Consider the following 18,601-nt stretch of genomic DNA (forward strand, 5'->3'; position numbering starts at 1 on the left):
CTTTTGAACTGGCTATTTTATACTGCATTGAATGGTATGTTTGCTGCAACAATGGCTCAACACACGTCAAGATGAAATTCAATTTGTTTGCTAATTTTGGTTTAGTTACAAATGTTTGTTTCACGTTTGATTTATTTTTTAAAATTTGCCTGGTGTTTAATCTCTGCAACATGCCAACTTAAATGTGACCTCTGTAAAAAAAAAAAAAAAAAAATTATGAGAAATACTTTGTGGAAGAATTTACGTATAAGATCTACTTAGCAAAAGTAAAGTACATTAAGGTTTTATAAACAATATTCTAGCATTCGCATGTGTCTGGTCCAAGTTAACTCAGGAAAAACAGTGACATCACTGTTCTCTGAGTGAGCGCAGCACATAAAAGGTTAACATTTTACTTATGTTTTTGTTGCACACATCGCAGTGAATAACTTTTCTGTCTGTAGAAAAATGGAGAAAATTCTTGTAACCACTGAAAAATCAGAGATAATTTGGAGCTGGCTACTTTTGGCATGCTGGACTTTCCACAAACAGACTGTCACTGTGAAATATTTCACCACATCCAAGCATCACACTGACCGACTGAATGAAGAAAGAGCAGGTGTTCTAAACAGGCTGTTCCCGACAGGGCAGGAAGGTGCCAGAGGCAGATCACAAAGCTCCTCCATGCCCTGCCGGCCCATCTGACAGTTCACAGCAAGTGACAATGCTCTGCGGAGCAGGGCGGGCTCTAACAGCCTGGCATATTCTGTCGTTGTCTGCCTCACGATTGGTGTTCACACATGCAAACAAACCAGTTATCATTCAATTACTGTTTTCTAAGTAACCAGGAAGATCAGAAGAGTAGTTTTAGTCATACAAATTTTGACTGGATTTTTAAAAATCAGATACAGCCAGGTTCTAACATGAGATTTGGTATTTTTAGGATTTTTAAAAATGAGGTTCAGTTAGGTTCTAACATGACGTTAGGTATTTTAGGTACTACAAAATTACAATTTTTGATAAAATATTTGCATAAAATTTTATTTAATTGTATTTTTAAGATTTGGATACAATCACGTACAAACCTGAAATTAGGTATTTCCAGGTGCTATAAAACTAGCGTTTTTGATCATATATTGGCATAATTTGTGTATGTACAACTTTTATTGCCTTTATTTAATGAGGAACAAAATAGGTTTTTACCTAAAACCCAAGGTCTAGTGACTACATACAGCAGAAGATTCATTCGGACAAGCATAATTCAGTCAGTGAAATGTTGAGCCCTTCTCACAGACAGGTTGACTGACACCAACCACAGCACACAAACATTCATTCTACATGAATGGGCAGCCTGCAACCTATAACCGAGGGACACCTGGCACGTTGTTGCAACCCAGTTCTCACACAAGATATATGCCAACTTAGATGAAATTTTAATTACACTACAGATGGGAAGAGAAACATAGATGTTTGACAATGTCTGAAAGTCCAATCACTACTGATAAAAGATACAAAAGGTGATACAAACATTTGCGATGAATGTTTGGTTGTAATTTACCAACAGAAACCAAGAATTACGACTCGAAGTGAAAAGATGTCCGAAAAATATTTTCATCATTTTCACTGCAGTACGTACTTCTCCCTAAATCTTCTGCTTTGTTCCACAAAGGGACATCCTTTTTTCCCCCTGATATCATGTCTCCCACCTTGTCATTTCAATCATAGTATTATTACTTGACTACTGTCAGTCAAATTATTCTGAATACCATTGTTGCCATGACCATTGGCACCATCCTGTACTAAGGCATTTTGATGTACGTGTGTCTTTATTTTTCTAACCTCATATCTTTATTACATCATTATTCAATACTCTCCATCTGCACAATTAAAGTCTCAAACCTTGATTCCGTGGGATCAGTTCCTCAACATACATAAGTCTCCTATTTACTAGCCTACTTCCTGGGTGACACACCCTACTTTTTTTCCATCTCCCGCTCCATTGTCAATTACTCTCTCATAATCTGTGATTCTAGAAACTAAGATTTACTGTTTGTTGATGGGTTAATGTACTGACTGTAACACTACGATCATCATGTCATTCAAGAACTACTATTTTATTTATAGTTGCTCAATTCGCGGCAAACAAATAAGGTGTGGTACTACACATAATTCTTCATATGTATGATTTGGATGGGGTGTCAGAACAAGTGAAGTATCAAGAGATTCCTCTGGAAAGTTCTGAATTATAGCACTATGTTTCATTTCATTTGTTGGAAACAAATTTCTTTTCACTTTTAAGGATATCCTTGCAAGCAGTCAACATACAGCTCACTTCTGGCAGCTGTGACACTGTTGGTCTTCCGGAACATTCAGAGCATTAGCACTTCATGCCGATGGCTGCGATTCTCAGATGTTGATTAACAATACCTTGGTAGACTGCATGTCTTTTTTTTTTTTTTTTTAAGAAGTGCGAAATGCAAGAGCTTATTATGAGTATCCAAGAACGAAAGTTGGACTGCCGCCCTGTGTGCGAAGAAAAGTTAAGGCTGTTGAAGGAACAGTTTACATATTCTTATTCTTTTTCCTTTATCCAATATCTTGGAATATTAATTATTGCATTTGGCAATGTTAATGGAAGAGAGTGGCCAGATGGCCTTCCTGTCACTGCCCCTTTCTCTCCCGAATGGGATTTGTGTACCCTATCAGTCTGATCTTGCATTATCCTGTGTGAAAGTGTGGGAACATTTCCTGAATTTTCGTGAATCGTGTAACTGATGCAGGATGTGTGTACCAGTCTAGTATTCACCTAGTTGGATATGGAAAACCACATCCAGGCTGGCCAGTACACTGGCTGCCAGTGTTATATATAATTGTGAATAAGTACTTGAGTTAAAACTTAGGAACTTTTTTTGCACAATTATTTATGAAGAACGATGAGTTTATCACCAGTTTCAGATCACAGAGTGATACATTTAAGTATATACACAATGATGATTGAGTTTTGCACATCAGATGAAGTCATGAACTATTTCATGTGAAGTAATGCAATAACTACATTTTAAAATGTGAACTTTTATATAATGGATTTATGTATGTGATTGTTAAAAAAATATGAAACTGTTTAAGACCCATAATCTCATTGTAACAAGTTGAAATAAATTGTACAAAATTAATGACTTTGCTTATTGAAGAACTAATGTTAATTTAGCTTTCCATAATAAAAGGAAGCAGGGCACAGGTTGGTAGCAGGCACATAGGTTAGAAGATAGCCAACAGTGCTTCTAATGTAACAAACCCCTTCCTTTGTCTGACTGCTGATAACTCTAAAAGAACAGTTATACTTGGTAGTATCAGTGCATATAATAGCCTGGGCATATGCCACATGATATTTTCTGTCTCTACTGATGATATACCTGACTACTTACCACATTTACTCGAATCTAAGACGCACTTTTTTTCTGGTTTTTGTAATCCAAAAAACCGCCTGCGGCTTAGAATCGAGTGCAAAGTAAGTGGAAGTTCTGAAAAATGTTGGTAGGTGCCGCCACAACTAACGTCTGCGGTTGAACATATGTAGCCCTACACAGGGATGCTTTGCAGGCACAAAGGTAATTACTGGCACGAAAACCTCTGTGTCAGCAAATAAATTAAAAGAAAAGGTAGAAGAATGTAAACATTATGCCGTGTATTCTTTCATGTTTGCTGCTAACTCATTTAAATCCTTTCTGCCTAATGAACTACGAAACTAGAGTGAGACAACAGCAAACGCGGAAGAATATACATATCATGTCATATTTATATTCGTATTATTCTTATGCTGAATAGTGATACAGTCACAGCAACTGACTAGATTTTTAAATCTAAGATGATTCTAATTTCTGTGCAGAATGTAATGTACTAAAGAGGCATCTGCAAAGATTTTCAAACGGAGAATAATGTTTGCTAAACTCTCGTTCAGAACATCTTCTATCATACGCAGTCTATTATTTGGTTCTTGTTGATCATTATCAAAGAAAGCAGCAGTGTAAGTAACAACAAATAGCAGTCCTCTCTTTTTTTATTGTAAGCGGCGGGCGCGCGCAGAAAAGCGAGCCATGCCGCGAGCGGCTACAGATCGTAAACACTCATTATCAGAATGCGACAAACAATGCATGACACAGTACAATAATGCATTTTCAGCTTAGAGTGACGTAAACACCTATAACAAAGAGAACGGCACTTATCAGATCAAAGCAAAATAAGCAATCGATTCAAACCAGACGAAGCAAGTGAAAACGGAAGGGTACCCGTATAAATACGGACGGAGCGGCTGACACATAGCAATGGCTACTTGGTAAATCTTAACTGTTACGCTTACGACTTGAACCAAACTACTGTAGCTGTATCTTCATCCTTTCGACCTAAATTGTGTCTCATGTTACAATGGACCAACTTTGTTTCGATTTGGAGGTGCAGTCTAAAACTGTTCTCTCCCCTTGAATTTAGAGTCTCAAATTTCAGGTGCGGCTTAGATTCAGGAACATTTTTTTCCCCTTGATTTCGAGCCTCATTTTTTAGGTGCAGCTTAGATTCGAGTGCGGCTTAGATTCAAGTAAATACAGTAAACTGTCTTGGATAGTTAATTTACGGACCTCAATGAATTCATGAACTTCTCTATGAATATTAGAAAATTACTTACAAACCAAAAACAGTTTCTTACTTCATGCAAAATAAAATCCATTACCAATAATGGAAACATTTCATTACATTAATGGTATAAAACAGTGGAAAATCCAGGATGGAATGTAACAATATTATAAGAAGGAAAGTTGCTACTCACCATAAAGTGGAGATGCTGAGTCGTAGATAGGCACAACAAAAAGACTCTCACAATTAAAGTTTTCGGCCATTAAGGCCTTTGTCAGCAACACACACACACACACACACACACACACACACACACACACACACACAAAATCACATACACGATTACAGTCTCAGGCAACTGAAACCATACTGCGAGCAGCAGCACCAGTGCATGATGGGAGTGGTGACTGGGTGGGGGTAAGGAGGAGACTGAGGCAAGGAGGGGGAGGGATAGTATGGTGGGGGTGACGGACAGTGAAGTGCTGCAGTTTAGTAGCGGAAAAGGAGAGGAATAAAAAGATTGGGTGTGGTGGTGGAATGACGGCTGGATAGTGCTGGAATGGTAACAGGGAATGGGCTGGCTTGGCTGGGTGAGGACAGTGCCTAACAAAGGTTGAGGCCAGGAGAGTTACAGGAATGTAGGATGTATTGCAGGGAAAATTCCCACCTGTGCAATTCAGAAAAGCTGGTGTTGGTGGGAAGGATCCATATGGCACAGGCTGTGAAACAGACATTGAAATGAAGGATATCATGTTTGGCAGCATGTTCAGCAACAGGGTGGTCCAGTTGTTTCTTGGCCACAGTTTGTCGGTGGTCGTTCATGCGGACAGACAACTTGGTTGTCATGCCTACATAGAATGCAGCATAGTGGTTGCAGCTTAGCTTGTAGACCACATGACTGGTTTCACTGGTAGCCCTGCCTTTGATTGGATAGGTGATGTTAGTGACCGGACTGGCGTAGACAGTGGTGGGAGGATGTATGGGACAGGACTTGTATTTAGGTCTATTACAGGGGTTGAGCAATGAGGTAAGGGATTGGGAGCAGGGGTTGTGTAAGGATGGACGAGTATATAGTGTAGGTTTGGTGGACGGCAGAATACCTCTGTGGGAGGGGTGGAAAGGATAGTGGGCAGAAGATTTCTCATTTCAGGGCATGATGAGAGGTAATCCTAACCCCGGTGGAGAACGTAATTCAGTTGCTACAGTCCTGGGTGGTACTGAGTTACGAGGGGAATGCTCCTCTTTGGCCGGACGGTGGGAATTTGGGAGGTGGTGGGAGACTGGAAAGATAAGGCATGGGAGATTTGTTTTCGTACAAGACTGGAAGGATAATCACGATCAGCAAAGGCTTCAGTATATTTTGAGAGGGTCTGCTCATCACTGCAGATGTGACTACCATGGGTGGCAAGGCTGTGCGGAAGGGTCTTCTTGGTATGGAATGGCTGGCAGCTGTCGAAGTGGAGGTACTGCTGGTGGATAGTAGGTTTGATATGGACGGAAGTACTGATGCAGCCATCTTCGAGGTGGAGGTCAACATCTTGAAAAGTGGCTTGTTGAGTTGAGTAGGACCAGGTGAAGCAAATGGGGGAGGATTTGTTGAGGTTCTGAAGGAATGTGAATAGGGTGTCCTCACCTTTGATCCAGATAGTAAAGATGTCATCAATGAATGTGAACCAGGTGAGGGGTTTAGGATTCTTGGTTTTTAGGAAGGATTCCTCTAGATTGTCAATGAATAGGTTGGCATAGGATGGTGCCATGCTGGCGCCCATAGCTGTACCCTGAATTTGTTTGTAGGTAATGCCTTCAAAGGAGACGTAATTGTGGGTGGGGATATAGTTGGTTATGGTGACTAGGAAGGACATTGTTGGTTAGGAATCTGTCAGGCATTGGGAAAGGTAGTTTTCAATAGCGGTAAGGCCATGGGCATTAGGAATGTTAGTGTACACGGAGGTGGCATCAGTGGCATCAATAGTGACGAGCATGGCACCATGTGGTAAAGGTACAGGAACTGTGGAGAGTTGGTGAAGGAAATGGTTGGTATCTTTTATATAGAAGGGTAAGTTCCAGGTAATTGGTTGAAAGTGTTGGTCTACGAGAGTAGAGATTCTCTCAGTGGGGACATAGTAACTGGCCACAATGGGGCATCCTGGGTGGTTAGGTTTATGGACTTTAGGAAGCATGTAGAAGGTAGGAGAGCAGGAAGTGGTACGGGTGAGTAGAGAGATGGACTCTGGTGAGAGGTTCTGGGATGGGCCTAAGGAATTGAGGAGTGACTGGAGATCCTGCTGGATTACTGGAATGGCATCACTGTGGCAAGGTTTGTACGTGAAGTATCTGACAGCTGGTGGAGTCCTACCACTAGATAGTCACTGTGGTTTAAAACAACAAGGGTGGAGCCTTTGTCAGCAGGCAGGATTATAGGTTGGGATTTTCTGCAGATGTAAGGTTAGTTTAAATGTTGAGGGATTTGGGGAATGATGGTGAGGAAGGTTAAAGGTTAAGAAATTCGGGAAAGTTAACAGGGGGTGGTTTGGGGGCAGTGGGGGTGGATCACAGTTGGATGGAGGAGTGAACTGAGTTAGGCAAGGTTCAATATTGGTCTTTGATCGAGCCTGATTGGTGGGGTTGGTGGCGGAAAAGTGTTTCCACTGTAGGGAGAAGGAGAGAAGGTCTTCAACAAGTCCTGCATGACTGAATTTGGAAGTGGGGCAAAAGGTGAGGCCTTTGGAAAGGACTGATATTGCTGTGGGGCTAAGGCTCCTGGAGGAAAGGTTCACGACTGTGTTGTGGGTCTGTTTAGGTTCTGGATTCTCTGTGGGGGTGGGAGTGAGTTTAGGAGGGTGGGGTAAGAGTAGTAGGTCTGCGAGAGAGGGTTTGTCAGCTATGAGGGGATGTGGGAGAGGTTTGGAAGTTGTTGTAGAGGTGGTGGACAGTGGTATTCCAAGGCAGACGTAAGAAGTGAGCAAGATGGAGAGCTTTTGGAGGTGGCATTGTGCACGTTGCTCAAGTTCCTGCAGGGCAAGAGTTTCAATGTGTGTTATGGGTTCCAGGAATTTGCGATTGCACAGCAGGAGAATTTTGCGAATGGAGAGAAGGTACTGCAAGGAGGTTTGGGCTTGGTTGATATGGTTTTGCAGAACTATGTTAGTCAGGGCTAAGGACTGGCAGAATATGAACAGATGGAGGTCATTGTGGAAGGAGAGGTGGCAGTCAGAGATGGGTAATTTGATGGTAAGGCCATAAGGGGGGATTCCATGAGCCAAGCAACAACACAGGAACAGTATGTGGGACTGGGATCTGGCTACGGATAAGGAAACTTTTGTGTGTTGATGCAGATGGAAGGAGCAAGGACCCGTGGTGGTGGAAAAAGTGGGAAAAATTATGTAAATAATGTAGACTTACGTCCGAAAAATCAACCACTGTGCTGCATTCTATGTAGGCATGACAACCAACAAGCTGTCTGTCCGCATAAACGGCCACCGACAAACTGTGGCCAAGAAACAAGTGGACCCCCCTGTTGCTAGCATGCTGCCAAACATGGCATCTTTCATTTCAATGACTGCTTCACAGCCTGTACCATATGGATCCTTCCCACCAACACCAGTTTTTCAAAATTGCGCAGGTGGGAACTTTCCCTGCAATACATCCTACGTTCCCGTAACCCTCCTTGCCTCAACCTTCGTTAGACGCTGTCTTCACCCATCCAGCCCTTCTCTGTTCCCATTCCAGCACTACACAGCTGTCATTCCACTACAACACCCAGCCTTTTTATTTCCCTTCTTTTCCGCTACTTCTCCCCCTCCTCCTGCCCTCCATCTAACCTGCAGCACTTCACTGTCTGCCACCCCTACCGTACTATCCTTCCCCCTCCCTACCCCAGCCTCCTCCTTACCCCCGCCCAGTCGCCACTCCCATCATGCCCTGGTGCTGCGGCTTACAGTGTGGTTTCAATTGCCTGAGACTGCAATCGTATGTGTGAGTTGCGTTTGCGCACGCGTGTCTTTGTGTGTGTATACTGTTGACAAAAGCCTTAATGGCTCAAAGCTTTAATTGTGAGAGTCTTTTTGTTGTGCCTATCTGTGACTCAGCGTCTCCACTATATAGTCATTAACGGTGTCAAATCTATCAAACAGAAATCACACAAAAATGTGTATTTAAAAAGTCAAATGATAACATTTAAAAGGGATTTCTACAACTGGTGGCTACCTCCATGATTTTTTGTGTCTGTGTGGAATAATAAAACTTGATTTACATCCCCACCTGTACTTGAATATCTGTCAAAACATACTTGTCAATGTTCTGTACTACTAAGAGTGTCTAACAAATTTCATCAAAATTGTTTGGAATTGTTATGGAATTTCCCACTTACATGTTTCTCAACAAATGGCCACAGTAAAAGCATATCCTATTATAAAGCTCAGAAGTAAAATTAAATGTAGGTGACACACCACACAAAACAAACATCCACTATTTTGATGAAAACTGTTATAGTGAGGACATACATTTGTAAAAGAATGAGTAAATTATTGCAAAAAAGTCTAAACGGCAACCAACCACAGCTAGTAATGCTATTTGTTTGTGCATGCGTGTGCGTGGGCGGGTAGGTGGTGGGTGCGTTTGTGTGTATGCACTCGAGTGCTCTACACTACCTGTTTCTTTAACATTCAGAAAAGTGTTTTCATTTTGCTGAGTATTCTGCAAAATATGAACTACTCCAATAGCAGTCAACAGTGCTATAAAATGATGTATATTTTTCAGTGGCACCACCACCCCAAAGTACTTTCACCACAACAGCCATCTGATGGTGAGCCTATTGGTTAGAAACCAACAGCAGTGCAATTTGTTATTAATAAATTGCAATATTAACAGTGATCGGTGGCTATTTTTGCACTACTTGTAAGAATTAACCTATGGTCAAACATATATTATAAAAAATATTTAGACCTGTCTCAAAATTAAACATTCTATCATCAGTCTCTAAATGTTGTTTTTTTTATAATAAAATTAGTAGTGAAACTCACGATTGGCTGGGGACAAGTCATTCCAGGATGTACATTGTTCCCGCTCACATATTTTCTTGGGCTATTTATACTTTCACTGATCTCTTGCAGTATTCTATCCTGGGTAGTTAACAAGTCTTGCATGTCATCCTCTTCCACTACTTTACGGCCTGGAAGAAAGAAACAAATATAGGATTGAGTCTTCTACTGGAACTATGGAACAACATTCATTAGTTAGGAAAATTCTCCATTTGGGGTGGGGAGGGGGTGGGAAGACGCACACACACTCCAAAGGGAATGTCATCACAAATTCTTCATTTCTCATTTTTAAAACAGACTTTCCATTACAATGTACAACAGTTTGTTCACGTGAAATACTTTCATAGCGCATTTCAAAAGCAAACTTACAGTGCTCATGGTGTTTAACAGCTATATCACTAACAACATAAATATTCTTCCGAGCAAACTAGTGATCAGTATTATCACAACACAGAAAGGTATCAAAAACTTGCAATCAATGAGGACCTCTTTAAACAATAAACTGTAGAGAAACAACTAATTTCCTAACAACAATTTGACTGCTGAAACTGGAACATACACGTAAAATTTTGTGTTTGAGACCACAAACAGGAAAAGAAACCAAAATCAGTAACACAGCCAGTTGACCAAAAACAGGAACAAAACCCTAATCCAGTTACACAGCCAACAATAAAGCTTAGAGGCATCACAAATATTAGATTTGCCTATTTTTACATTTGTAGCTATGACTGATCTCTCAGATGACATGAACAAGTAGACAGCTATGTCTTTGTGAGATCCCTGTAGACAGATCTTCTGAACATAATCAAGTCATTGTCAGCAATTCAATCTTTTGATCTCCAATGATGAATCTTAACTTCAAGAAATATTGTCATCAATGAAACAAAACTGCCTTTCGTGAATCACAAATTTTCAATTGACAGTACAGTGGCCACTTCATGCCCAGGAAATTATGTGGTGTGACTGTTTATTGATAAGGAGTATTAAGTTTGTTTCCTGATCAGTGTAAGTTACATTGATTTGTCTTCCTGAAATGATACTACATTAAGTTAATGCCAAAAACCAAATATTGCAGTAACTATTGTAATTGCACTATTATGTCAGCAAAGCAAAGAGACAGAACCTTTTACTCTTGGAGTAGTGTCACTGCTTGAATCATTTGTGACAGCTGTCACTCCTTCCACATGAAATGCTTCCTTCCCCAGCAGACATCTATGGTAATCATATCAACTCCACTACTGAATTCCTCAACATCTCATCCTTACCCTACACAAATACTACTTAAGAAAACATATCAAGTAACATTGTGAAGTGCTATTATTTCTCTCTGATATCCTTCCATCACCCCCTTCCCCTCTTTTTGTTTTCCTCATCTCCGTTCCTGATTTCCTCGAATTCTTAGTGCATTATCCATTCCACACTTCTCATTTATCTCAATCCCTCATGATGTATGGACTAAAGCTGGTACAGTGCTTATGAATGTACTTTCTTAGATCTCTTGTTCTCAATGATAGCACACCCACTGCATCTTTCTCTCTCCCCATCTTCGCAACAGTAGTAGTCCTCTCAACATGGTGTCTGAGTGACCTGCCCCTCCTAACTGTACTATCTTCTTGACATGTTAAACTGAATACAGAACTGTTTCTTCTTTAATTAAGCAAGGCTCAGAACTAACACTTTCAGTCTGAGTGAAATTTGGTTTATAGTGAATGTAATAGTCTAGTTACAGGGTACAAGGGAGAAAAAAATATATACTGGGTGTACATAAAGTCCAGGAACACTTTCAATTATTTATTGCACAAGAACTAAACATTGTACAGGTGTCATACATATTGCATTCTGAAGAGAAACTCTGAAAGTTTTTTTTTACAAACATTTGATATGCGAGCCATGAGTGACCTGGCAGACGTCAATACGGTAATCGAATTCTTGCCATACCCGTCCCAGCATGGCGACATCGACTATGGCAGTCACTTCCCGTATTCTCTCCCGGAGCTCTGCTACATCATGTGGTAGAGGCGGTACATACACCAAATCTTTAATGTGTCCCCACAGAAAAAAATCACACGGAGCGAGATGTGGTGATCGGGGAGGCCATTTCATGAAACAGCTGTCCCCTTCTGTAGCACGGCTGATCCATCAATGTGGCAGCTTCGTGTTCAGGTACCCACGAACTTCACGATGAAAATGGGGTGGAGCCCCATCCTGCTGAAAGATGAATGGAGAGTCCAATTGCATTTGAGGCATCAGCCACTGCTGCAACATGTCCAAGTAGTAACATCCATTGACAGTGCTCTCGGCGAAGAAGAATGGCCCATACAGTTTTCGACGCGACAGGGCACAAAAAACATTTACCTTTGTAGAATTACGCTCAAATTCCATGCATTCGTCTTGATGCTTTGTACCACAGATTCAACAATTATGCCTGTTCACTTTACCATTAGTGTTAAAAGTGGCTTCGTCGCTAAAAATTAAGCGATCAACAATGCCATCTCCATCCACGTTCAACTGTTGCAACTGTGAACAAAACTCAAAACATTTGTCTTTGTTGTCCTCATTGCGCTTCTGCACTAACTCCAATTTGAATGGTTTCATAGACAGCTTCTGTCGCAGGGCTTTCCACACTGACATTGCAGCCGTTTCGAGTTCACAGGATGCATGACGCACCGATTTCTTTGGACTCCTTGTCTCTTGTCCGCGTTCCACATTTACTTCACTCACACTGGAACGGCCGCTTCCCTTTGCCGGGAACAAGCAACCCATCTTAACAAATTTGTTGTTCCAGTGGTGGTTTCTTACCATACTTTGTTCTAAACATCCTTTGAACAGCTGTAGTACACTTGTTTTTGTCGGACTCCAGCACACAGAAAGATCGCTCCACACTGAACTCGCCATGTTTGTGACTAGCATTAACCATTGGCAAATTACCAAACTACGCTGTACAAAGTTTGGTTCTTGTGCAATAAATAATTGAAAGTGTTCCCGGACTTTATGTACACCCTGTGTGTGTGTGTGTGTGTGTGTGTGTGTAAAAAATACACTTTTTCCTAGGTGAAAATACACCATATCCCAGGTGAAAGTACATTTTTTCTGTGTTAAGTAACAACATACTTTCTCTCAGAGCTGTAAAACTTGTCATTCCTTCGAAAGGAAGAACTTTCCAACACTTTAGGAAACAAAACCCAGCAAAAAACAATGTTTTGGAAAAATCTTTGATGTGCGGCACCATGTACACTGCATATTTTTCTATTACAAAAATATAAATACAAATTCCACCAAATACATCACGGTAGCTTCTGAAGTGGACGTAGATGAAGATGATATGGAAGATTTGATACTGTGAGAAGAATTTGACAAGAGCTCTGAAAAATGCAAGTCCAAACAAGGCCCCAGGACAGACAATATTCCGCTCCAGGAGTAGACAATGTTCCATCAGAACTACTGATAGCCTTAGGAGAGCCAGCCATGAGAAAACTCTTTCATCTAGTGTGAAAGTTGTACGAGACAGGCAAAATACCGTCAGACTTTAAGAAGAATGTAATAATTCCAATTCCAAAGAAAACAATTGCCGACAGGTGTGAAAATTACTTAACTATCAGTTTAGTAAGTCACTGTTGCAAAATACTAACATGAATTCTGTACAGAAGAATGGAAAAACTCATAGATGTCAGCCACAGGGAAGATCAGTCTGGAGTCCAGAGAAATGTAAGAACACACGAGAAAATATTGATCCCACAATTTATCTTAGAAGATAGGTTAAGGGAAGGCAAACCTACATTTATAGCATTTGTATACTTAGAGAAAGCTTTTGACAATACTGACTGGAATACTTTCTCTGAAATTCTGAAACTAGCAGGTGTAAAATACAGGGAGTGTAAGGCTATTTACAACTTGTACAGAAACCAGACGTCAGTTACAAGAGTTGAGGGGCATTAAAAGGAAGCAGTGGTTGAGAAGGGAGTGAGACAGGGTTGTAGCCTATCCCTGATGTTATTCAGTCTTTACACTGAAGCAGCAGTGAAGGAAACCAAAGAAACATTTGGAGCAGGAATTAAAGTTCAGGGAAAAGAAATAAAAGATTTGAGGTTCTCCAACAACATTGTAATTCTGTTAGAGACAGAAAAGGACTTGTAAGAGCAGTTGAAGGGAATGGACTCCATCTTGAAAGCAGGATATGATTAACGTCAACAAAAGCAAAACAAGGATAATGGAATGTAGTCAAATTAAATCAGGTGATGCAAAGGGATTTAGATTACGAAACAATACAGTTAAAGAAGAACACTAGCTTTATTATATGGGTGGCAAAATAACTGATGATGGCCGAAGTAGAGAGGATATAAAATATAGATTGGAAAAGGCATGAAAACCATTTCTGGAGAAGATAAATTTGTTAACATCGAATATAAAGCGTCAGGAAGTCTTTCCTGAAAGTAATTATCTGGAGTGTAGCTTTGTATGGAAGCGAAACATGGATGGTAATCAGTTTAGACAAAAAGACAATAGAAACTTTCGAAATGTGGTGCAAGAGAAGAATATTGAAAATTAGATGGGTAGATCAAGTAACTACTGAGGAGGTACTGAATAGTATTGGGGGAGAGACGAAATTTGGAGCACAACTTGACCAGAAGAAGGAACCAGTTGGTAGGACACATTCTGCGACATCAAGAGATCAATTTAGTATTAGAGGAGAGTGGTGGAGGTGGTGTAAATATGGTAGAGGGAGAGCAAGAGATGAATACAGTAAGCAGATTCAGAACAATGTATGTTGCAGCAGTTATTTGGAGATGAAAAGGTTCATGCAGAATAGAGTGGCATGGACAGCTGCATCAAACCAGTCTTCAGACTAAAGACCACAACAGCTTCTGAAACACTGAAATCGTGACTGAGATGTGCTTTTTTCAGCCAAACTTAGTTCAGATCATGTGATCTTGCCCACCACTGATGGCAGATATTGAGAGCACAGGACACGTGATGTAGTCAGCCAGTAACACTACGACTTACGTAACAGCAACACACAAACAGGGAAAGTTAATGGTTTAAACTAATATACATACAGTATACCTACAAGAAAAGCTAAGCTGTCATGTATAATATTGGTCTTTCTTGGTGTTTCTTACCCTTTAAAATATAGCAAACACAAACATATCAGTAACATTTTAAATAATCACTTAAATGGCCATCTTCTGGGCCCAAAATTTTTCTAAGTGGTTGGTTCTCAAAGGGTTCAGTTTTCAATGAGAGTGAAACGCTCCATGATATAAGAAATTTACTACATATTCTCACACTTAACATAATTCATCTTGCGTAAAAGAAGATTTCCTTTGAAAGTGATGATTTGCAAGCCCCCACTTGCAAATATTTTCCCACGACCTGTTAGAAATGTAGAGTTGTGATGTCACACTCATCGAAAGCAGTTTTTTGTTACGAAGTACTGCATTGTCTTCATCCTAAAGCCTTTGACAAGTTTTGCTGTCGGCAGACACTTGTGTGTGCACTGTGTGTTTTTGCTGTAAATGGTACATTTTCTTTGCAGTAATAGTTTTTTGTGTTACTCTCTCTTTTATATTTAATTGCTCCAATATTATTTTGAAGTAGTGGGCTAAAGTAAAATTCTTTGTTGGAGTATCAGTTCAGTTTTTCCTGGATTTGCCAGGGCATACATTCCTTGAGTTATATCAGCCCAACATAAACAGCAGTAAATAAACCAGCTGCATGCCCTTAATCGAGACTGTAGAACTTATACGAATGATCATATGTTTATAGAATATTTTATCAGTCCCTAAAAAACTTTCAACATGCAAATATCTATCTCTTGGCACACCACAGTAGAACTTTAAGTAAAAGATACAATAGAGTAAACGCTATATACTAATGAGGGGAATGAAGTGTAAAGAAACTGAACTATAATTAAAAATAGTGTGAGCTTTGTGTTATTTCTGACAGACTTTCTGAAACATCAAACACAAACACACACACGCACACACAGATATATAATTTACCTGCAAAATCAAGTGTCACTTTTCTATCCAGACGAGAAGAATGTCGCTTAGCTCTCATCTCTGCCTCCAGCTTCTGCAACTTCTCTCTTTCTTCTTTAGTTAGCCAGGATGAATTTGAAGAGAAGTAATCACTTTCATCATCGATTACGTGTGTCCTCTTCTGACTGAAAATAAAGATTTCAAATATTTATAAATTGTCAGTTTCAACATTAATATTTGAGTGAAGAAGGTGAAATGAAAGAAATGTTCAGCACACCCCAATGTTTTCCAAATCATCACTGTAAGCAGTTAGAATTCCTCCTACCCACTATTCCAAGCATGCCCAGTATGCAGTGGGAGATGACCCAACCTCAATCACCTTGACACCATCCTGAAAGCAGTTTAAAAAGTTAGATCTAAGAATAACACCACTTTCTCCAACTAAACAAAGAACCAGTCCAACTGTGCCTACACCGTCTGGCAACACTATAGGCAAAGAATTCGAAAACCATGCTTGACTTGGAGATCCTTGCATTCCACCAGGATGCGAGTCGCTGTCTTAGAGGGGGTCGTAGTAGCCTGCCGGTTACTACATCTGCCATGGCCATAAGTTGGGTCACTATGGTAAGCATAGTATGCACCTGAATTTGAACAACACACCACACAACAAGCAAGGTGGCCACCTAAAGTGGTCCAATAACTTACAGCATTCGCCTGGTCCGACATGCGTATGCTGTGTAACACCCGCAGTGCCTACCAAAAATTGTATCTTTGTACGTAGATACTCGAGCCTACGAGCCCTTAGTTGGCAAATGTATTCCTGTCATGTGATTACTCTCTGTGTTCTCATATTCTTGCTGTCACTCCATGAGCCAACAAAATGAATTTTCTTTTGTTCCTAGGTAGAATACAAGTAGCAACAAGCAAATGTAAGTTTTCATCTGTTTCAGGTTCTGTGGCTCCTCTGCTGTTCGGCTCATCCATGGAGGCTATCCTCCAGGCACTTCTACAACAGCAGCAGATGAATACGGCAGTGTTGGAAAGGTTGCTGGTTCCAATGACCCAGACTCAGCCATCGGTTGTTTACTTGACGCCATTCCTACCTTGTGATGATTCTGCAGAAGATTGGGACACTTACAAGAAGTAGCTTGCCAACATTCCATGGCATTGCAGACGATAAACAAGAAGGTCTCTAAGGCTCTTTCCTTATACGTAGCTTCCATACAGGAACCAACATCACTTTCTTTTGAGTATGTATGCAACTTGCTGCCCTCTTACCACTGCAAGTGGACACATGTGGTCGCTGCGCATGTTGAGTTCTACCAGTATTGCAAACAGTCGCAGCAGTCATACAGAGATCTGGCAGCCGAGCTTCATGTCGTTAGTCGTAAATGTTGTTTTGTCACTAATAAATTCGGGAATTGTATGCAGACACCATGTCCATCATTCATTTGGTGTCTGATAAGGAAATGTGTCAACAGGCCCATCATTTTAAGGACCCTACATTGAAAGAGGTTTAAAATAATGCACAGTTGTTTGAGGTTAACTGTATTGTGGCACGCTATGTAGAGGCTTGGAGTGGCATTACTATTGTTGCCAGCATGCACTCCCACTGAGTGAAACCTAGTGCGCTAGAGGTGGTAGTGGCTACGGTACGAACATGCTCACTGGGTTGCCATGGGCAAACATGTCATCAGCAAAAGGGACACCAAACTCCACTTCCTTAATGTTGCCTTAGTTTTGTACAGCAAAAGTGAGTAGCCTGCCCCAGGCAGTGAGCCACTTGCCTTAAAGAAAGGTCACATGGCAGTGGTTATTGTATTTTTAACCCCTTAGGAACCATTGAAAGAATCAATGCACATGGATATTCAAGCTGTTTCACCATTTCATTCAATGTTGTTTGAAGGCCAGAACAAACTTTTCACTGAAGTTCAGGTGATTACAAGTTGACAAGGGAGCCACCCCGTCCCTACACAACTCATGGATGTACGCCAGGCTTAGGCCCCCCACCACTGGCATGCATCAAGCTTTGGTTGGTAAGCTATAACAAACAGCAGATTCCTTTTATCGGCCAATTCACAGCCGACACAGTTTACAAGTCAGTCATCCATTCTGTTGCATATTTGGTGGTTAATGAGGCGAGTACTGAAAATTAATTTGGGTTGTCACCATCAATGATGATGTTTCTACAACTGTAGCAAAGTTTGTTATTGGTGACGAATATCAACAGTTGTGGATGTCCCTTCAGGAGAAAAGTGTTATTTGGGTGAGACGCTTTTGCTACTTTTGGCTTTCTATGACCAAAGTGGTGCATCTGATGTCAGATAAACAGCTGTGTTATGAACTGGATTAGTTACATTCAAACAATGCAAAATCCAGCATGGAATAATGACAGTATTATGAAAGGGATAGTTGCTACTCACTTTCTGAGTCACAGATGTTCTGAGTTTTCATATCAGTTTGTCCCAGGGTTAGGCTGTGCAAACAATTTCACGGTACACATCAACCTCAAAGCTCTGTCCGCTTTTTTTGGGTTCAGCTGGTGCCAGTAGCTTTCGCAACCACCTTAAGGTGCAGCTGGATCGCTTAACCTCAATGAGAGTGATTCATCCGATTTCCTAAAATGAATGTGTTATGCCCTTAGTGATCGAAAAGGAATCAGCTTCAGCTCTGTGGCAACTTCAAGGTCACAATTAATGTGTAGACAGTTACGGACACAACATATCCCCCTACCTCGCCCAGAGGAGTTGCTAAAAAGCTGCTGGGGGGGGGGGGTGGGGGGGGGTGCAGGGGGGAGGTCACTTCTTTTCAAAAATCGAGTGGGCTGAAGCCTACATCCAGATTAGAAATCAGAAATGAGCTCTGTACACTCGCTTTGAACTCGGCAGCGATTCCTGTGATGCCATCTCCATACTCATCATCACTGAGTGCCTGTAGACTCACCTCTTGAGTCTCTGCCACTGTCCACTTGTCACTTGA

At 40.9% G+C, this 18,601-nt stretch overlaps 1 protein-coding gene across 1 annotated transcript in view; it reads right to left on the bottom strand.

Annotated features, from left to right (window-relative positions):
* LOC126262301 (activating signal cointegrator 1) overlaps positions 1–18,601 on the bottom strand; it is a 131,852-nt gene that overhangs the window by 25,786 nt on the left and 87,465 nt on the right. Inside the window, exons 7-8 of the mRNA XM_049958839.1 lie at positions 15,644–15,807; positions 9,627–9,775 (exon numbers count right to left, since the gene is read on the bottom strand). Coding sequence (XP_049814796.1) covers positions 9,627–9,775; positions 15,644–15,807 — 313 coding nt within the window. The remainder of the gene's footprint in view (positions 1–9,626; positions 9,776–15,643; positions 15,808–18,601) is intronic.

This window comes from Schistocerca nitens, chromosome 6 (genome assembly GCF_023898315.1).
Source record: "Schistocerca nitens isolate TAMUIC-IGC-003100 chromosome 6, iqSchNite1.1, whole genome shotgun sequence".
NCBI classification, from domain to species: Eukaryota; Metazoa; Arthropoda; class Insecta; order Orthoptera; family Acrididae; genus Schistocerca; species Schistocerca nitens.